At 41.7% G+C, this 14,740-nt stretch overlaps 1 protein-coding gene across 17 annotated transcripts in view; it reads left to right on the top strand.

Moving 5' to 3' along the window:
* PFKFB4 (6-phosphofructo-2-kinase/fructose-2,6-biphosphatase 4) overlaps positions 1-14,740 on the top strand; it is a 105,496-nt gene that overhangs the window by 86,829 nt on the left and 3,927 nt on the right. For 11 of the 17 annotated variants that reach the window (XM_084839809.1, XM_084839815.1, XM_084839816.1 and 8 more), the window contains 4 exons: positions 2,768-2,897; positions 4,439-4,501; positions 7,147-7,211; positions 10,123-10,209. In XM_084839809.1, coding sequence (XP_084695935.1) covers positions 2,768-2,897; positions 4,439-4,501; positions 7,147-7,211; positions 10,123-10,182 — 318 coding nt within the window. In that variant the 3' untranslated portion in view covers positions 10,183-10,209. Of the gene's footprint in view, positions 1-2,767; positions 2,898-4,438; positions 4,502-7,146; positions 7,212-10,122; positions 10,215-14,740 lie in introns of all 17 variants that reach the window. The other 6 variants (XM_084839812.1, XM_084839804.1, XM_084839807.1 and 3 more) reach the window with 2 other exon arrangements.

Genomic DNA, 14,740 nt, shown 5'->3' with positions numbered 1-14,740 from the left:
GCCTGTTAACGCATGGAGGGAGAAGGGCTGAGTGTGCTGCCCCGGGCCCTAACATCCCTTTCTGGACAGGTTCCTCTTCAGACTATCGTGAAATTGTGAGAGGGGAACCTATGCACGTTTGAGGGAACACGCCTAGCATGTGGTTCCTCCACATGCTTCCCTCCCTGCATGTTCTTTCAGCATGTGGAGGAATAATTTCTGAAGGGGGCTACAATAAAGGCCTACTGTTGAAGCTGTGTTAATTGCTAGTCAGCCTGGCCTTTTACATGCGGGTTTTAGAAGTCAAGCATTAGTAAAAAGCATTGATTAAAGCAGCTGTTTCAGTATTAGTGAAATGTGCAGCACATCTTGGTATCAGCTGAGTGTACCACCTACCATGAGGTGGCTATGTGATCATGAAGCCCAGAATAATGCTGGAATACAGATGGCCATTATTTATTGTTTGTGTAAGCAGCCATTTTGTAATGTGTGTTCAGTGAGATGGAAAGCTTTCTACAGATGTTTGCTAACCTTTCATTTAGAAGAGGAACTGGTGTTTTTTTGTGTTTGCTTATTTTTAAGCTGCCGCACATCCTTGATTTATGACTAAGACTGGGATTGTTCTGACTGTGCACTGTTCATGTGTTCCTAATAGTAGCAAAGATTATCTTTTGCTAGAGCTGAAGCCCTGCTGATCTATCTATCTACAACCCCAGTCCCAATCCACCCACCTGCCAAGTTCCATCTTCGTGATTAACCATAAAAAGACTATAAGTGAAAAATGATTCTCTTATGGTTCATTTCTGTACAAGTATTCCAGCTTTCCAAAAACATCAGCAAGGAAGTGTGCCTAATTATTCTTAGATGTGAACACTGCCCAGAGAGCTTTGAGTATTGGGCAGTATAGAAATATACACATAAATGAATAGATGAGTCCATAAAGAATAGTAGTCATATAAATTGCCAGTCTGTTTACAAAGCCTCAGAAAGATTGCCGGAAAAATCTGAACAGCATGTAAACCCTAAACACACATAAGAAAAAGCTGTGACAGAAGGAGCACGTTATCTTAAGCACAATAGCTTCGGCTATTGGGCAGTATAGAAATAAATAAATAAATAAATAAATAAATAAATAATCTTCTGCATCTCAAACTTGAGTGTATGGATTATCTCTGATAATATATAGACACTGTGTGTGTGTTTGTGTGTGTGTACACAAGTTCAGATGGGTGCGAGTGGAAGCAGGGAGGAAGAGTGGTATGTATACATGTATGAGAGAGTTCTGTGTACATCGTGTCATATGATACGCTATATCTTTCCTCTAATTGCCCTTAATCCTCCATTTACCACTTGGGTTGTGAGTACAACAGTATGATTTAAAGGTTGAAAACCCAGTACAGATTGGGTTGGATCTAAAGGTGGAAGAGTGGAACTCAGTGGGTGCAACAGGGTTTTCCTGGCTCATCCCCTGTGCTACTACCCTGAGCTTCCTCCCATAGCCACTCTTGAGGATCTAGGGTATGGTGGGGCACAAGCAGTTGCAGTGGGGTGGGGAAATCAAGACAATTCAGTGGGGCTGCATTACTGAACCAGAAGTGCCTTCCTGCAGATATCTCTAGATCCAAGCCATTAAGAGATTTATGGCACCCATGCTAGATGCTCCTGTGCCAGCCGTTTAGGAAGGTACATGCAGTATTGGATATGGTTCTATCACATATGGCCTCCCACAGTAAAATGTGGGAGACAAATGGGGAAACGTTGCAGAAGTAAATGGGAAGGAGCAAGTAGGCACAAAAGAGTGAGCAGATGAACAGAGAGCAGAGACAGAAAAAGGGGTTTAATCTGCCTTAAGGTGAGCTGGGGCTTAATGATCAAAACCATGTGCCAGTGTTACTCCAATTTTAGGGATGGGAAATTGAAACGGAAACACTTCTCTTTCCAGTCCTTTACTTGATTCACACTCACGTCACTTCTCTAATGTAGATCAGCTTGCCCTTTTCCCCTTTCTGAAATTCATTATTCCTTTAGAATCCTTATAAGCTGCTGGGTGAAGACCCTCTCAAGGTAGCTTACAGTAATTATAACACATCAATGGAAGGGTTCCTGTGCTTTAGCAGTTTGTGTGACAAGTAGCAATTCGGCTGATTAAACTTTGGCTCTCATTACATCTGCAAGCTGGGTAAAGATTCACCCAAATTTCCCCTTGTGGCACAGCCATTTAAGGCATAGAAGCCCCGCCAAGAAAAAATTATGGTAACCATACACTGAGAGAAAAACCAGCTTCCTCAAGCCATACACACAATGGCTTCTAACCAGAGAATTTTCTCCTTGCGCAACTGCACTGGTAGGGTAAAGCTAGATTCAAAGTATCAAACATCTCAGTTAATTTCCTGTACATGTGGGGGCTTTGTACATAACCTGGCAGTGCACCATTTATTCTGTATATACAGTCACCAGTGTTTGATTTTAAAATATAATATCTAAAGCAAATATGTATAAAATCTACAATTCAATGTTTGTGGCCAGTGAATTTCAATCCTATGCCAAAATTATCTGCCTAAATTAAATAAATGTGATAGAATTTTACAAACACCTTGACTGCTTGTTCAGTTATGGGTTTCCTGAACCAACATATTTTTAATGTTACCAATAAATTAAACTTTAGTTTGAGTCAACATATTAAAAATATCACTATTATTCTTCTTGGTCATGATCTGCTGAACAGTTTTTAATTAATTGATTAATGATTACTATTTAATGACATTATATATTGTTGATTTCCCCACAGTCCTATGAAGATCTTGTTCAAAGGTTGGAGCCAGTAATTATGGAGCTGGAAAGGCAGGAAAATGTGCTTGTAATCTGTCATCAAGCTGTTATGCGCTGTCTGCTTGCTTACTTTCTGGATAAACCTGCAGGTACGTCTCTTTTGCCTGCGAACTCTCATGGAGAATTTTCACGTTGGTCCATCAACAGCAGTATCCATGTGGATCTTCCAACAATTACCTTATCTGTCAAAGGTTGCACGTCATAAATGAGCATGCAAGTGCTGATTGACACATTCATGACCTACAGTTCCACCTGTTGAAGGCTAAGCTATTATTTAACTCATGGGTGGGGAACCTTTTTTTTGGCCTGGGGGCTGAATTGGCTCTGCACAAGCACAGTGGAAGTTGCAGCAAGCAGTGGGTGGGGCTACCCCATTGATGACATGTGGCCCCCAATGTGATTGCCCAGAATTCTGTCTGTCTGTCTATCTGTCTGTCTGTCTGTCTCTCACACACAGATGCACGCACAGCATGCAACAGATACTTCCCCATCCTGAAAATCCCCCCCTGCTGCAATCAGTCTTCTTTTGAGGGGGGTCATAGCGGAGGGCTTCTTCCCCCTCCCCCCTGCAAAATGCTCCCCGTGCTGCAGTTGTGCTTTTAGAATGGACCTTTAAAAAGAAAGACTGATTGCAGCGTCTCACAATCCCCCCCCCTTTTTTTGAGGAGTGGATTGCAGTGTTGGGAAGGAAAGGTTAGCCCTTCCCTCCCCAGCAATGTAGTCTGTTCTGAAAGTGCTGATTGGAAAGAAGAGATTTTGATCTGGGGGAGGATCTCGTGGGCCTGATCTCTCTCCCCGCCTCATCCCTGTTTTAAGTGGAATGGAAGGTCGGCAGGTCAGCAGTTCGAGACCCGAGTGCTGCGTGACGGAGTGAGCTCCTGTCTTCAGTCTCAGCTCCTGCCAACCTAGCAGTTCGAAAGCAAGAAATTGCAAGTAGATAAATAGGTTCCGCCTCAGCGGGAAAGGTAACAGCGTTCCGTGCACCGCGGTGTTCAGTCATGCCGGCCACATGACCACGGAAGCGTCTTCGGACAGCGCTGGCTGTTCGGCTTAGAAATGGGGATGAGCACTGCACTCTAGAGTCGGACATGACTGGTTGGGGACACCTTTACCTTTACCGTTTTAGACCACCTTTGCTTTGCTTTTCTGGGGCCATGAGGATTGCCTGTTCCTGTATGAACCTCCTCAACCTTGAAGATGATCTGAGAGGCCATTCTCTGGCTTCCTCTGCCGGCGGAGGTCAGGGGAGGGGAGTATAGGCTTTTTTCTGTGGGAGCTATCTACAACTGCATGCCTGGCATCTACCGTTTTAGGCATGTTAAAATGTTTTCTGTTCAGGCATTTTGATTCAGTGTACTGCATTGTTTTATTGCTGCTGCTTCTAATATGTCAGCATTTTGCATTCAGCTGGACCTGCTGCTCTGGTGGTATTGCTGTTTCCTGCCTTTTGTTTTGATGATGTAAGCCACTTTGAACATTTCTTTGAGGTTTGATACAAGCATATTAAATAACAAATAAGTAAAATAATGTACAGATACTTGGCAATTTCTTTGCCTAATCTACACCAATAGTGGTTTGGAAAAGGGCAATTTCTATTACTAGCTGTTATTTTGTGTGTGTTTTATTTTAGAACAACTGCCTTATCTCAAGTGCCCACTGCATACTGTCTTAAAGCTAACCCCAGTGGCTTATGGTAAGTTATTCAAAACTGAACCTGTAAAGGCATTCAAATTAACCATAATTATTATGGAAAACATTATAGGAGACAAGCTGGCAGTTGTAATTATTTGTATACAAAAAGGGAGTGTTTGCTATTTATTAAGAAAAAGGTTGTCAGTAAAATATTTGACAGTGATTTATACTGCAGACCTCCCTATACATGTCTACTTAGAAGTAGGTTCCACTGAATTCAGTAGGACTTAGTCCCATGTAAGTGTTTTTCAGGTTTAATCAGCAACATTCAAATAGTGATGGGGAGTATCCAGTGGGGTGCCTACACACCAGTTTTCTTGCACCCCACAGGTTCTGTTGCACAAGCGGTGGGTCCTGCTGATTCTGTTGTGCAAGTGGGACCCGCCATGTGCACAACAGAGATTTGACACTTCTCCAGAGAAGCCCCAAAACGAGCCCTCACGCGAGCTCCACCAACGTGCCTTTCCCAGAAATGAGCACTTCCATCTGTTTCCAGGTGCTCCTGGAAACTCCATATATCTCTGTTCTGCAGGCGGTGGGTGTTGCTTGTGGTCAGAAATTGGCAGGGTGCAAGAATGTGGTGGGGGTGTACGCACCCCACTGGATACTGCTCTATGTGCCAGCCATTTTTTATTTACCTGTTTAGTTCATCATACTTTAAATTTAAATGAACAAGTGGGACCTGCAACAAAATGTTGTAGTGTGGAGCACTCCTATTCACTGTCCAGCCAGCCATGCCACCTTTCAGGTTACTCCATTCCATATTCCATATCTCCCCCTTCCAAATTTCCATCCTTCCCATAACAGTCAGCATTCTGTTCCCAGTGAGTATGCTCAGCCCTCATTGGGCTGTTCTGGGGTTCCACTCTTTTAAGTTAAAATATATATATTTTTCTAATCCTGCATAGCTTGGGGTTCCTGCAAGCCTTTTCATTCCTCCCTCTTGTGCGTGGATGGTGCCCTTTTGTCTACATAAGGATCCACACTCAGAACCTTGAATTTGCTATTGGTATATAGCAATAGAATGAATGGTAATGTTGTATAGGTATAGTAACACCATTGCTACATGTATGAAAACTTAAAACCTTACCACATGGCTTGTTTTCATCTAAGTGTCACCTTTAGTTTCCTTTATCACCTCTGTGGACTGAAATGAAGCTTCTGACACAGAATAAGCTGGGCAGATATTGTACCCTGTCAAAGAAAAATCTATTTTCTCCCCTATCCTCCTTTTCCATTTTTGACCTCCAGCCTGAGAGAGCTGTCGTTGTTATTGTTGTTACTATTATTATTATTTTCGTTTCTATACTGCTCCATAGTATACTGGGCGGTTTACAACAATTTGTAAAAAATACAACAAAAGCATTACAACAATAATAAATACAACAATAAGATAAAAACAGTCTAAAAGATTTTTTAACACACAAAAGTTCTGTTTAACAAAAGCTTTAATCCTGGTTTTAAAAAAACCCAAAAAACTAGTTAGTTCAAATAGGAGGCATTGTTACCGTTTGTTATGTTCTTGTTTTCTTGGGCCAAAATGGACACTTAAGACCTCAGATTCATTGATGAAAACAGATTATGAACAAAACACACCTTCATAATTTTATTTAGTCACTCAGTCACTCTTCTAAACAAAGAGAAGTTTGTAGTGACATCTAGTGTCCAAAAGCATCATGAGTTGTAAATACACTAATTAGATCAGAGGTGGGCAGATGTAAGGCGGCTTCCAGGATCTGTTTAAGTTTCTTTTAGTAGAACCTCAAGGTCCATCAGCTAGAGTCTGGTGCAATATCATGACTCAGGACATGAATAATAGAATTAAAGAACATGGTGCTTCTGAGCCCGTGGCTCAGACCAAGAATTTGTTTGCTGTGTCAGAAAATGCAGTTAGTGGGCATATATAGCTTTTATTCTGAAATCGGCATTCTCCATATGAAATCAGTATACCTTTAAAAACTTTGTGTTTAATATGTATGTCTAATACGTTCCTTATTTTTCTTATAAAACAAACTTAATTAGATCTTTTAAATTTGCCTCTTTGCTTCCCATTGGCGTTGACAACACACTTTCAAACTAGCAACCCTGTGAACTTTAAATTGAGAGCAGGGCTGCCAGCAAGATCCCAGAAGTGGCATATGGGGGGGTGTGGTGGGCTGCTTGCTGCCCACTCCTGCGCTACTGAATGGGAATAATCAGAATGGCCCCTAGAATGGAGGGAACGAGTTAAGAATTTAGGCGCCTTCCAGGGCTACCTTACTGGTGTGGGAGCAACTGCAGTGTACATCTTTCCCATGGCCCTCAGGTAATATCAAAAGCTTTAAAGTTACAGCAGGAGGATCAGTATTGTGAATAACTCCCATATGACTTTGTGCCTCTGTTGCTGGAGTGTCGCTGGAAGCGTTCGCCTGCAGTGGCTTCCAGGCCGTTAAGGTAATTTCACTGGAGAACCTCGCACGGATAGGGCACTGCCTTAGTTTCTCTGCAGTTTGCTAATCTTTTGCCAGTGTATCCCCAGTGTTACTGGTAAGGAGTTACCATTATCAATTATGGAGATGTAAGCAAGAGATTTTTTAATTTTTTTTTACAGTGGCTATTTTTATTGAAATGAAGAAGCAGAGTCCCTAAATGTTGATTTCTCTACAGGTTGCAAGGTGGAATCGATATTTCTGAATGTGGAAGCTGTAAATACGCACAGAGACAAACCACAGGTATGGCTCCCTTGCTCCTGCAGATGTGGATTTGGAACTCTGCAGAAAGGACTCTACAGGGGGAGGGGTGGTGGTAGTTCTGAAGCAGAAAAATTGCCAGCAGGGAAAGGGTTAAGCCTTTCTGTCGCCTTTCATTGGTGTCATTCCCAAAGCTGCGTTTTATTTATTTTTTTGAAAAGGCAGTTGGAGGGATATTGTAATGATACATACACGTGTAATGTTTAGTTTGGCTTTTAGCGATTCAGCCCACTTCCGGCACTACAGAAGCAGCCTGATTGCTGCCAAATATCCAAACTGTGTTGAGGAACCTCTCTGGGGTGAGCTGCTTGTGTGAAGCAGAGGTCAAGTGGGCTGGGCTGTTTTATTTTTTGTTCTGTGCAATTTCTGAAATACTTGCCTTGTTCTTCATCCTAGACAAAAGCCCATAATTGTTTTCTCTGGCATGCTTAAAGTTGGTGTGAGCCATGCCTAAGAGACACCTAGCTGCATGGAAAGGAGTCTACATGGTTTGCCAATGGAGCACATGATGTGGGCCTCATGTAGTGTGACCACATATGTGCAGAGCCCCATAGACTAGCTAAGAAGTAGCACTTGTTGGCTAAGAACAGCTCAATAGGCATGTAGCAATGGGAATGGAAATGCAGTACAGCGGGTGGTCAGGGACCCCAGATAATAGAAACTTGAAGAACACACTTCTCTGACTCGGCTAAAAATGTCAGTCATTTGTATGCAACATTATTTCTCTTGCTTTGACATTGAGTACTTCTTGTGGTTGTAAGAGCAACAGTACTATTAGTCAGTAGCTCAAGTGACAACAAATACTCCATGGCTGCAATCTTGCACCCAGTCATGTGCATGCCATTCCCATTGGCTTCAGTGTACAGTGCACATTTCAGCCCAAGTTAATCACTGGCAAACAGAAGGATAACCTATTCAGGATTTTTAAAAAAAATACTGCCAAATTAATGTGTTCGCCACCTTTCACTCTTGCACTCTGATGTGTGTTAATTCGTAGCTGCTTTTTAAACACACTTTTAAAACAAAAATTAATGGCAATGTATAATGTATTCCAAAATAATGTATGTATAGAACCGCTGGTAATTTTTCTAAAAGTGTTTTAATAAAAAATTGGGGAAACACTGACAAAAGAGATACAGTACAACATCATTGGTTTCAATGGCCTGGGGAACAGTTAATTGGATTGGTTGTTTATAAAGGTTACCATAGATTTTTGAGTCTGACAACAGTGTTTTGTAAAACAAAAGGAGTTTTGTTCTCTGGTAGTTTTGTTCTCTGGTAGTTTTATCATCTTCATGTCTTCGGTAGTTGTGTTTCTTGGACCCTTCCTCTTTTTGACACTTTATGACCCTTTTGACTGCCATAAAACAGTGTACGTCACCTGAGAGGATTTGGCAACTAACTCAGGCTCTTTTGGGCGGTGGGGGAGAGTAACAATCTTGCATTAGATTGTAATGTTAACAAGCCCTTGGTAAATGGAGTTCTTTTCACTGTGGCAGCCACGATGATCTGTATGTAACTCTTGGGAGGAGTGGTCTTGTGTTCAGGTAATGGTTCAATTAGCAGAGATGCAGAGCAGAGAAGAAGTTGTTTGACAAAAGCCCTTAAAGCTGCCAAAGTTGGGAATAGCGTTGTAGTTGTGGTGTCTGCAGAATGTTTGCTTAACTAAATGTTTTCATTATGCTAAGTTGTTCTGTTGGATCTGAATGCTGTGTTCCTAATGGCATTGCCATATCCTCAATCAAGGAGTGTACCACAAACGAAACAGCCACTGCCATTTGGTTGCTGGGCAGATGTTAATTTCCTCTTTAAACACTATGAGTATAATAGGTCTTTATAAACCTGTTGATTTTTAGGAACACTCTTCTATAAAATGTGCAAGTCTAGGAAAGGCAGCCACGTGTTGGTTTGGGTTGATGTGTCACGGTACCAGCATTTAGTCTGGTCACGCTTTATGCTGCATAATTGTTTGAAATTGCAAAAACGAACAAACAAGAGGAAAACAAGATCTGAACAACAACAGAAGAGAGAGTATGTTTTCAGATTTAGGATTGGGTGCTGTCAGGTGCAGTGGTTTATAAGCCTGGGGAACAGGGTCTAAAGGCCAGCCCCAGTGGCTACCTTTGTGCTACTGTAAGTACCCTGTTTACTCTGTAAGGGTGAAGCTATCCCTTAGGGTTGACCTGTAAATGTTCTTCTAGTGGGAAATAAGGGACCAAAAAGGGAGGTTTCTTGAGAACGTGCTATTGTGTTCTTGATAATGGCAGCCATGTATCAAAATTATACTCGATATCGGGTGGGTGAGAATGGTAACTAAGAATTTTTGCCAGGATGGCTCCCACTCTTACCTCATTCTTGGCTGCCATTTCCCCATGATTTTTGAGTATACATAACATGAAGCCAATTTTTGTTTGATCTGAATTTGGTTTGGTTTTTGCTTTGTAGGAATATTGTAGAAATTCCCAGTGTAAGAGATGTCAGTGAAAGTACACTGAAAGTAAATGAGTATTGTAAGCTCTTCTTGGTAGCAGGTTAAACTGTGTTTTATTACAATACGCATATAAGCCAGCCATACCCACGTCCCCCAAATTACTGGCCTGCCTGCACAGACGCATGTGGATTAAGGCTGCAATCCTATGCATACAGAGTTGGGAGTAAATCCCCTTGAACCCAGATAGACTTATTCTGAATAAATATGCATAGGATAGTAAAGAAGGGAATTCCGCTGTCTATATTTGCTAGTATATTTTAAAAAGTTATTACCATGATGTTTTTTTTTAAATAACTAATTAGCATTTGTTAATTTAACAAGCTCAGCTGTTTACTTATGAAAAAAGCTGACTGGTGATGTTGCATGATAAACCTTTTCCTCTGTATTCTTATTGTTACACAGAATGTAGACATTTCAAGACCTCCCGAGGAAGCCCTTGTAACTGTCCCTGCTCACCAGTGAATCCTGTGTCCTGATCAACTATGAAACGTGTGGTGCTGTTTTCATCATATTATATTAAATTTATTTTAATCATTCCAATCATTTTGGAATCAACTGCAGATAACATCAGTTTTTTGTGTAGCGCATGATTTTTGGAAATCCACACACAATCAAATTCTATTAGACAAATTTTATTTGTTTTCCCCACCCCATTAAAATTAATTAGTTGAGCCATTTGATTACTGGCTTCTGTGATATCACTTAATCAGTTGAGGATTGCTAATTTTAAAACTGATGTTTTATGTCCATTTAAGGCTCATTTGAGATAATATGGGATTAACTACAAGCTCTTTCTAATTTTCTATCCATAAATATTTTTCTTTTCTCTAGGGTGATTGGATTGGTTTACATAGAAAAGCATGACATAATTAGTAGTCACCCTACAGTTAGTCCTGCTAGAGCGTAGCATCAGTGATGTAGCTAAGATAGCCAGCTAACTGTTTAGCAGTGGATTTGTTGCAGGGAATAGTGTGCTCAACCCCAACTTTATGGGAAATATATTTTAGTGATTTCTAATATGGCTGCAACATGTAATCAGTCAGTCTGATTAATTGATTACAAAAAGTTTTTAATAGACTAAATACATTCATCTGAATCGAGCAGCTGTTTTTTAAAGTATTTTTATTATATATACTTATAAAAACTGCAGATGGTTTTAAGATGATTTCAAGCACCATCTGAAAGAGGCATTTCCCCTTTTCTCTCCTGTAGAAGGGAACACCTGCTACAACATGTGCATAGGTCATTTACAAACAAAGCAAGACTGCTTCTTGCTCAGAACCATTATTTTTACTCAAATACAAATTTACTCAAAGGCAAATTTAATCTGTTGATTAATTGACTAAGAGAGCAATCCCATGGCCCCTAGACACTGTGTAGAAGGCCATAGAATTTTTCGGTTTCTGGGAACTGAGCTCGGAGCCAGGGCTCTGAGCTTGGTTCCCAGAAATCGCACTCCCTGTCCCCTCATAGCCAGCATGGTTCTCTCCATGCCAGTTGCTTCTCCGTGCTTGTAAATGGAGTGCGGAGAGAGCAAAAAGGGGGTGGTCCTGGGGGTGTGGGGGTCTTTATGAGGCTTCCTATGTGCCACGCACCCTCCCCCCCTCCCACACCAATGTCCCCAGCTAGATGCATGGAATCACGCATTTAGCAAAAACACAGGGTGGCCAGAAAATTGTGATTTTCCCCCCTCCAAAATGAGGGGGTGGAACTTCCCAAAATAGTTGGTTTTCCTGGATTTTTTTTTAAAACTATTTTACCATTGTTTGTATTGGGCAGTTTCCAGTACCACTGAATACAATAAACTGATTTTCCATCTTTCCAATATTAGGAGTACTTCCCCCTTCAGAAATACAAAGGAAGTTAAAAAAAGTACTCCTCAAAAGTGTTAAACTAAATTGTTAGTATTATTACATATGTTGCAAGCATTCGGGGCATATAAATTTGTATTCCTTCCTTTTAATTTGATTACACTACTTAGACCCAGGATTCTTAGTTTTGCGGAAGGGTAAAATGCTACCATGATTGCTGTGATATCACTGGAGCAAGGCAGAGAAAATAAACACCCCTGTGACTCTTTAGCAGATCCTGTTTTTTACTTTCTAGGGCAGGTGATTCAGTCATACCCTCAGGGTGTTACGGCAGGATTTTGATACCTGAAAAGAGAACGATTCTGCATTGGTCCTAGATATCCTCTTGCGCTTTTGGGATCTCAAGTCTTTAGGACCAGTTAAGCAAGGGGTAGGCAACCTGATGGCCTCCAGATGTTTTGGACCTCAACTTCCATAAACCCTAGCCAGCATGGCCAGTGTTCAGGGATTATAGAAGTTGTAGTCCACAGCATCATAGTCCTGAGTTAAGCTTTCTGTGTCTACATATGTGAGGTCTTTATTTCATCAAGAGATTTACGTGACTGCACTCTGAGAGTCTGATGTGAGACATAAAACACACTACAGTGCTGTGATTTAGGGCTGTGTACAGTTTTATTGTGCCTTGAGGTGATACATGAGGTGATACAGGATGGATGATGGAAGATCCACTGTTCATGTGTATGAAACTCATTGGATTGGGCTCTCGGTGAGCTGACAGCTCACATTTAGTAAGCTTCTTTTGACAGGACTGCAAGGGGCAAATAATGGCATTCGCTTCGTTACGCTGCTTGTTCCCAAAGGCATCTGGGAGACTACCGCTAGAAGCAGAGTGCAAAGCTATCTGGAACTAGAAAGGCAATTGTACTCTCTTTTTTTACCTGAACATTTTGCTAGAAATCATTTTCATAGTTGCACACTATCAGATTTTTTTATCATTGTGCTTGTTAGGATAGGAATATAAGCTGCTTATGAGTGTGGAGGTAACTATCTCTTCTGATGGTTCTTTTTTCATCTGCTCATCAAGCTCTTTGCCTAAACTGAATTCCTTCTGTTGATTTCTGCTCTGGTGCTCAGTAGTCAATTTGTAAAACTAAATAAAATAGATAAATGGAGGGGAGAGGATGTACGTGCAGCAGCTTTCTAAAATGCTGCTGTGTTCCATGCAAATCTGCATTGATGTAAAGTCACTGGGGGTGGCTGCAATTGTTGGATTGAATCCAGTATTATGCGGGATTAACTGCGCTGGCAGAAGTGGACTTCCCTGCCTCCTCCTTCCCAGGCAACTTCTCCAGTGCCCTGACAATTCTACACAGAGAGTCATGAGACCCTGCTGAATGGGGTGAGCTGTGGGTAGATAGATGGGGGATCCCCAGAATTGGGCGGAGGGTCTTTCTATGAGCAGAGTCCTTCCTCTCACTGAAGGCAGATCCTAGATCCAACCCGTAATGGTTCAGTGGGGACATGGATGTACACATGACTCATTCATTTGCTTTTCATACTTCCAGGGAAGAGGAAGGTGGTACATTTTCCCCTGTAGAGTGATGTGCCTAGAAAGATGTACAACTTTCCTCTACACCAGAAACATAAAAAGCAGAGAGTACATTCTGAAGTCTCACTTGGTGTTTTCCGTGAAAATAACAGCTGTATAGATAGCATCAGCAAGACTCTATCACTGATTTCTGATGGTGGAGAAAGAGTTGCTCAGGCTTTTGAAATAAAATTAGGGGTTAGGTTTCCATGCAAGTGTGCTAGTTGAATATACTTGGAGAACGAAGTAGAGCTCATTCGGTGCGTGTCAGTTGACTAATTGACTGGACAAAACGTTCAAATTGTGGAGCTCAGAGTTGAGTATCAGCTGTAGTTGTATAGGACAAACTTTTAAAAGCACCAAGACTGTTTGAAAAGGTACAAGGTCGTGCTTGATCCTGGGATTGGCTGGCACTTAGAATCCCATGACGAATGCCAGAATGATGGTGTGCTGTGCTAGTGCTTCTAGGATAGAGATCAGCAACAAGCAGCCTTTCCGTCCCTGAGGGGCCCCATCTGTTTGTTCCCCCCACTTGCCAATCCAGAGACGAAGAGAATATACCGAGAGGACAATGGCTGCAGCTAGGAAACATAGGACAGTGGTCGTGGGGGGCTGGCCAGCACCCCTCCTCAAAGGGGATTCCAGTAAAAGTAGTTGCTGACTAGAGTTTTACTGTCTGGTGTCATCAAGATCACATATGGTTGACTGCTAGGAGGAATTTCAATTAGTGCTTGACTTTAACAAACTGATTTAATTCCACACCAAGTATTGCTTACTCTATTTGAATGTAGCTCCATCTGTAAAAAAACAAAACCTTGATATTTTCAGGAAGTTGTGCTGATTAATAGCATACGCTGACAGATTGAGGGTTGCACTTAATGCAGGTAAACAGGAATTAAGCAGCATGTGCTTTCCTAGGCTCTACTTAGCAAATAGCAACTCATCGGTAGCAGCTGGATACAGTCTGCCAGGAGCAAGAGAAAAACTGGAAAACGTATGTGCCTGAGGAAACCAAATGTTCTGCTTATGCTGACAGCATCTCCTGTATGATTATGGCAGGAGTAGGCAACAGTGTGGTGTCAACAGACACCAGTGAGCCCCCAAATACCTTTCTTGGTGTCCATCAAGGTTCCCTACCCCTCCCACTTGTTTCTTCCAATTAACACTTTTCTTACTGGCAGCTGGAATCACTGTGAAATAGGTTTCTTTTGGTGCTGAAAACTGTGTGTTCAAAGGAGTTGTTTCGTATATTGGGGCTCAGACCCCTCCTCTGCATTGCACTCATTGTTTTAGGCAGGTTACTTGTCCTTTGCCATGCCTTCCATGGCAGCCATTTTGTGGTGCCCAGCAGAGTTTCTCAGATTGTCAGACATGTCCATAATCCCAAAATGTTTCCTATCTCTGGACTACAGGAACTCTCTTGTTGGGGTCTTCAGCAGTAGTAACGGGGAATGTGTCCCATGTGGTGTCACGGCATACATTATTTGTGATGAGAAGTAGTAGTACATCATGTGTATAGGAATTGTAGGCTGTCTGTTTTGGTTATTCAAGCAGCTACCAGATGTGCTGTGTGCGCTCCTTGGTTTGTGTTGGTAGTTTCCAGTGAACACTGAAAAATAGG

The sequence above is a fragment of the Heloderma suspectum genome, chromosome 2 (genome assembly GCF_057233095.1).
Source record: "Heloderma suspectum isolate Gila_16-S chromosome 2, 16-S_ref, whole genome shotgun sequence".
In the NCBI taxonomy this organism is placed as follows: Eukaryota; Metazoa; Chordata; class Lepidosauria; order Squamata; family Helodermatidae; genus Heloderma; species Heloderma suspectum.
This window is presented reverse-complemented; position numbering and strand designations above follow the sequence as displayed.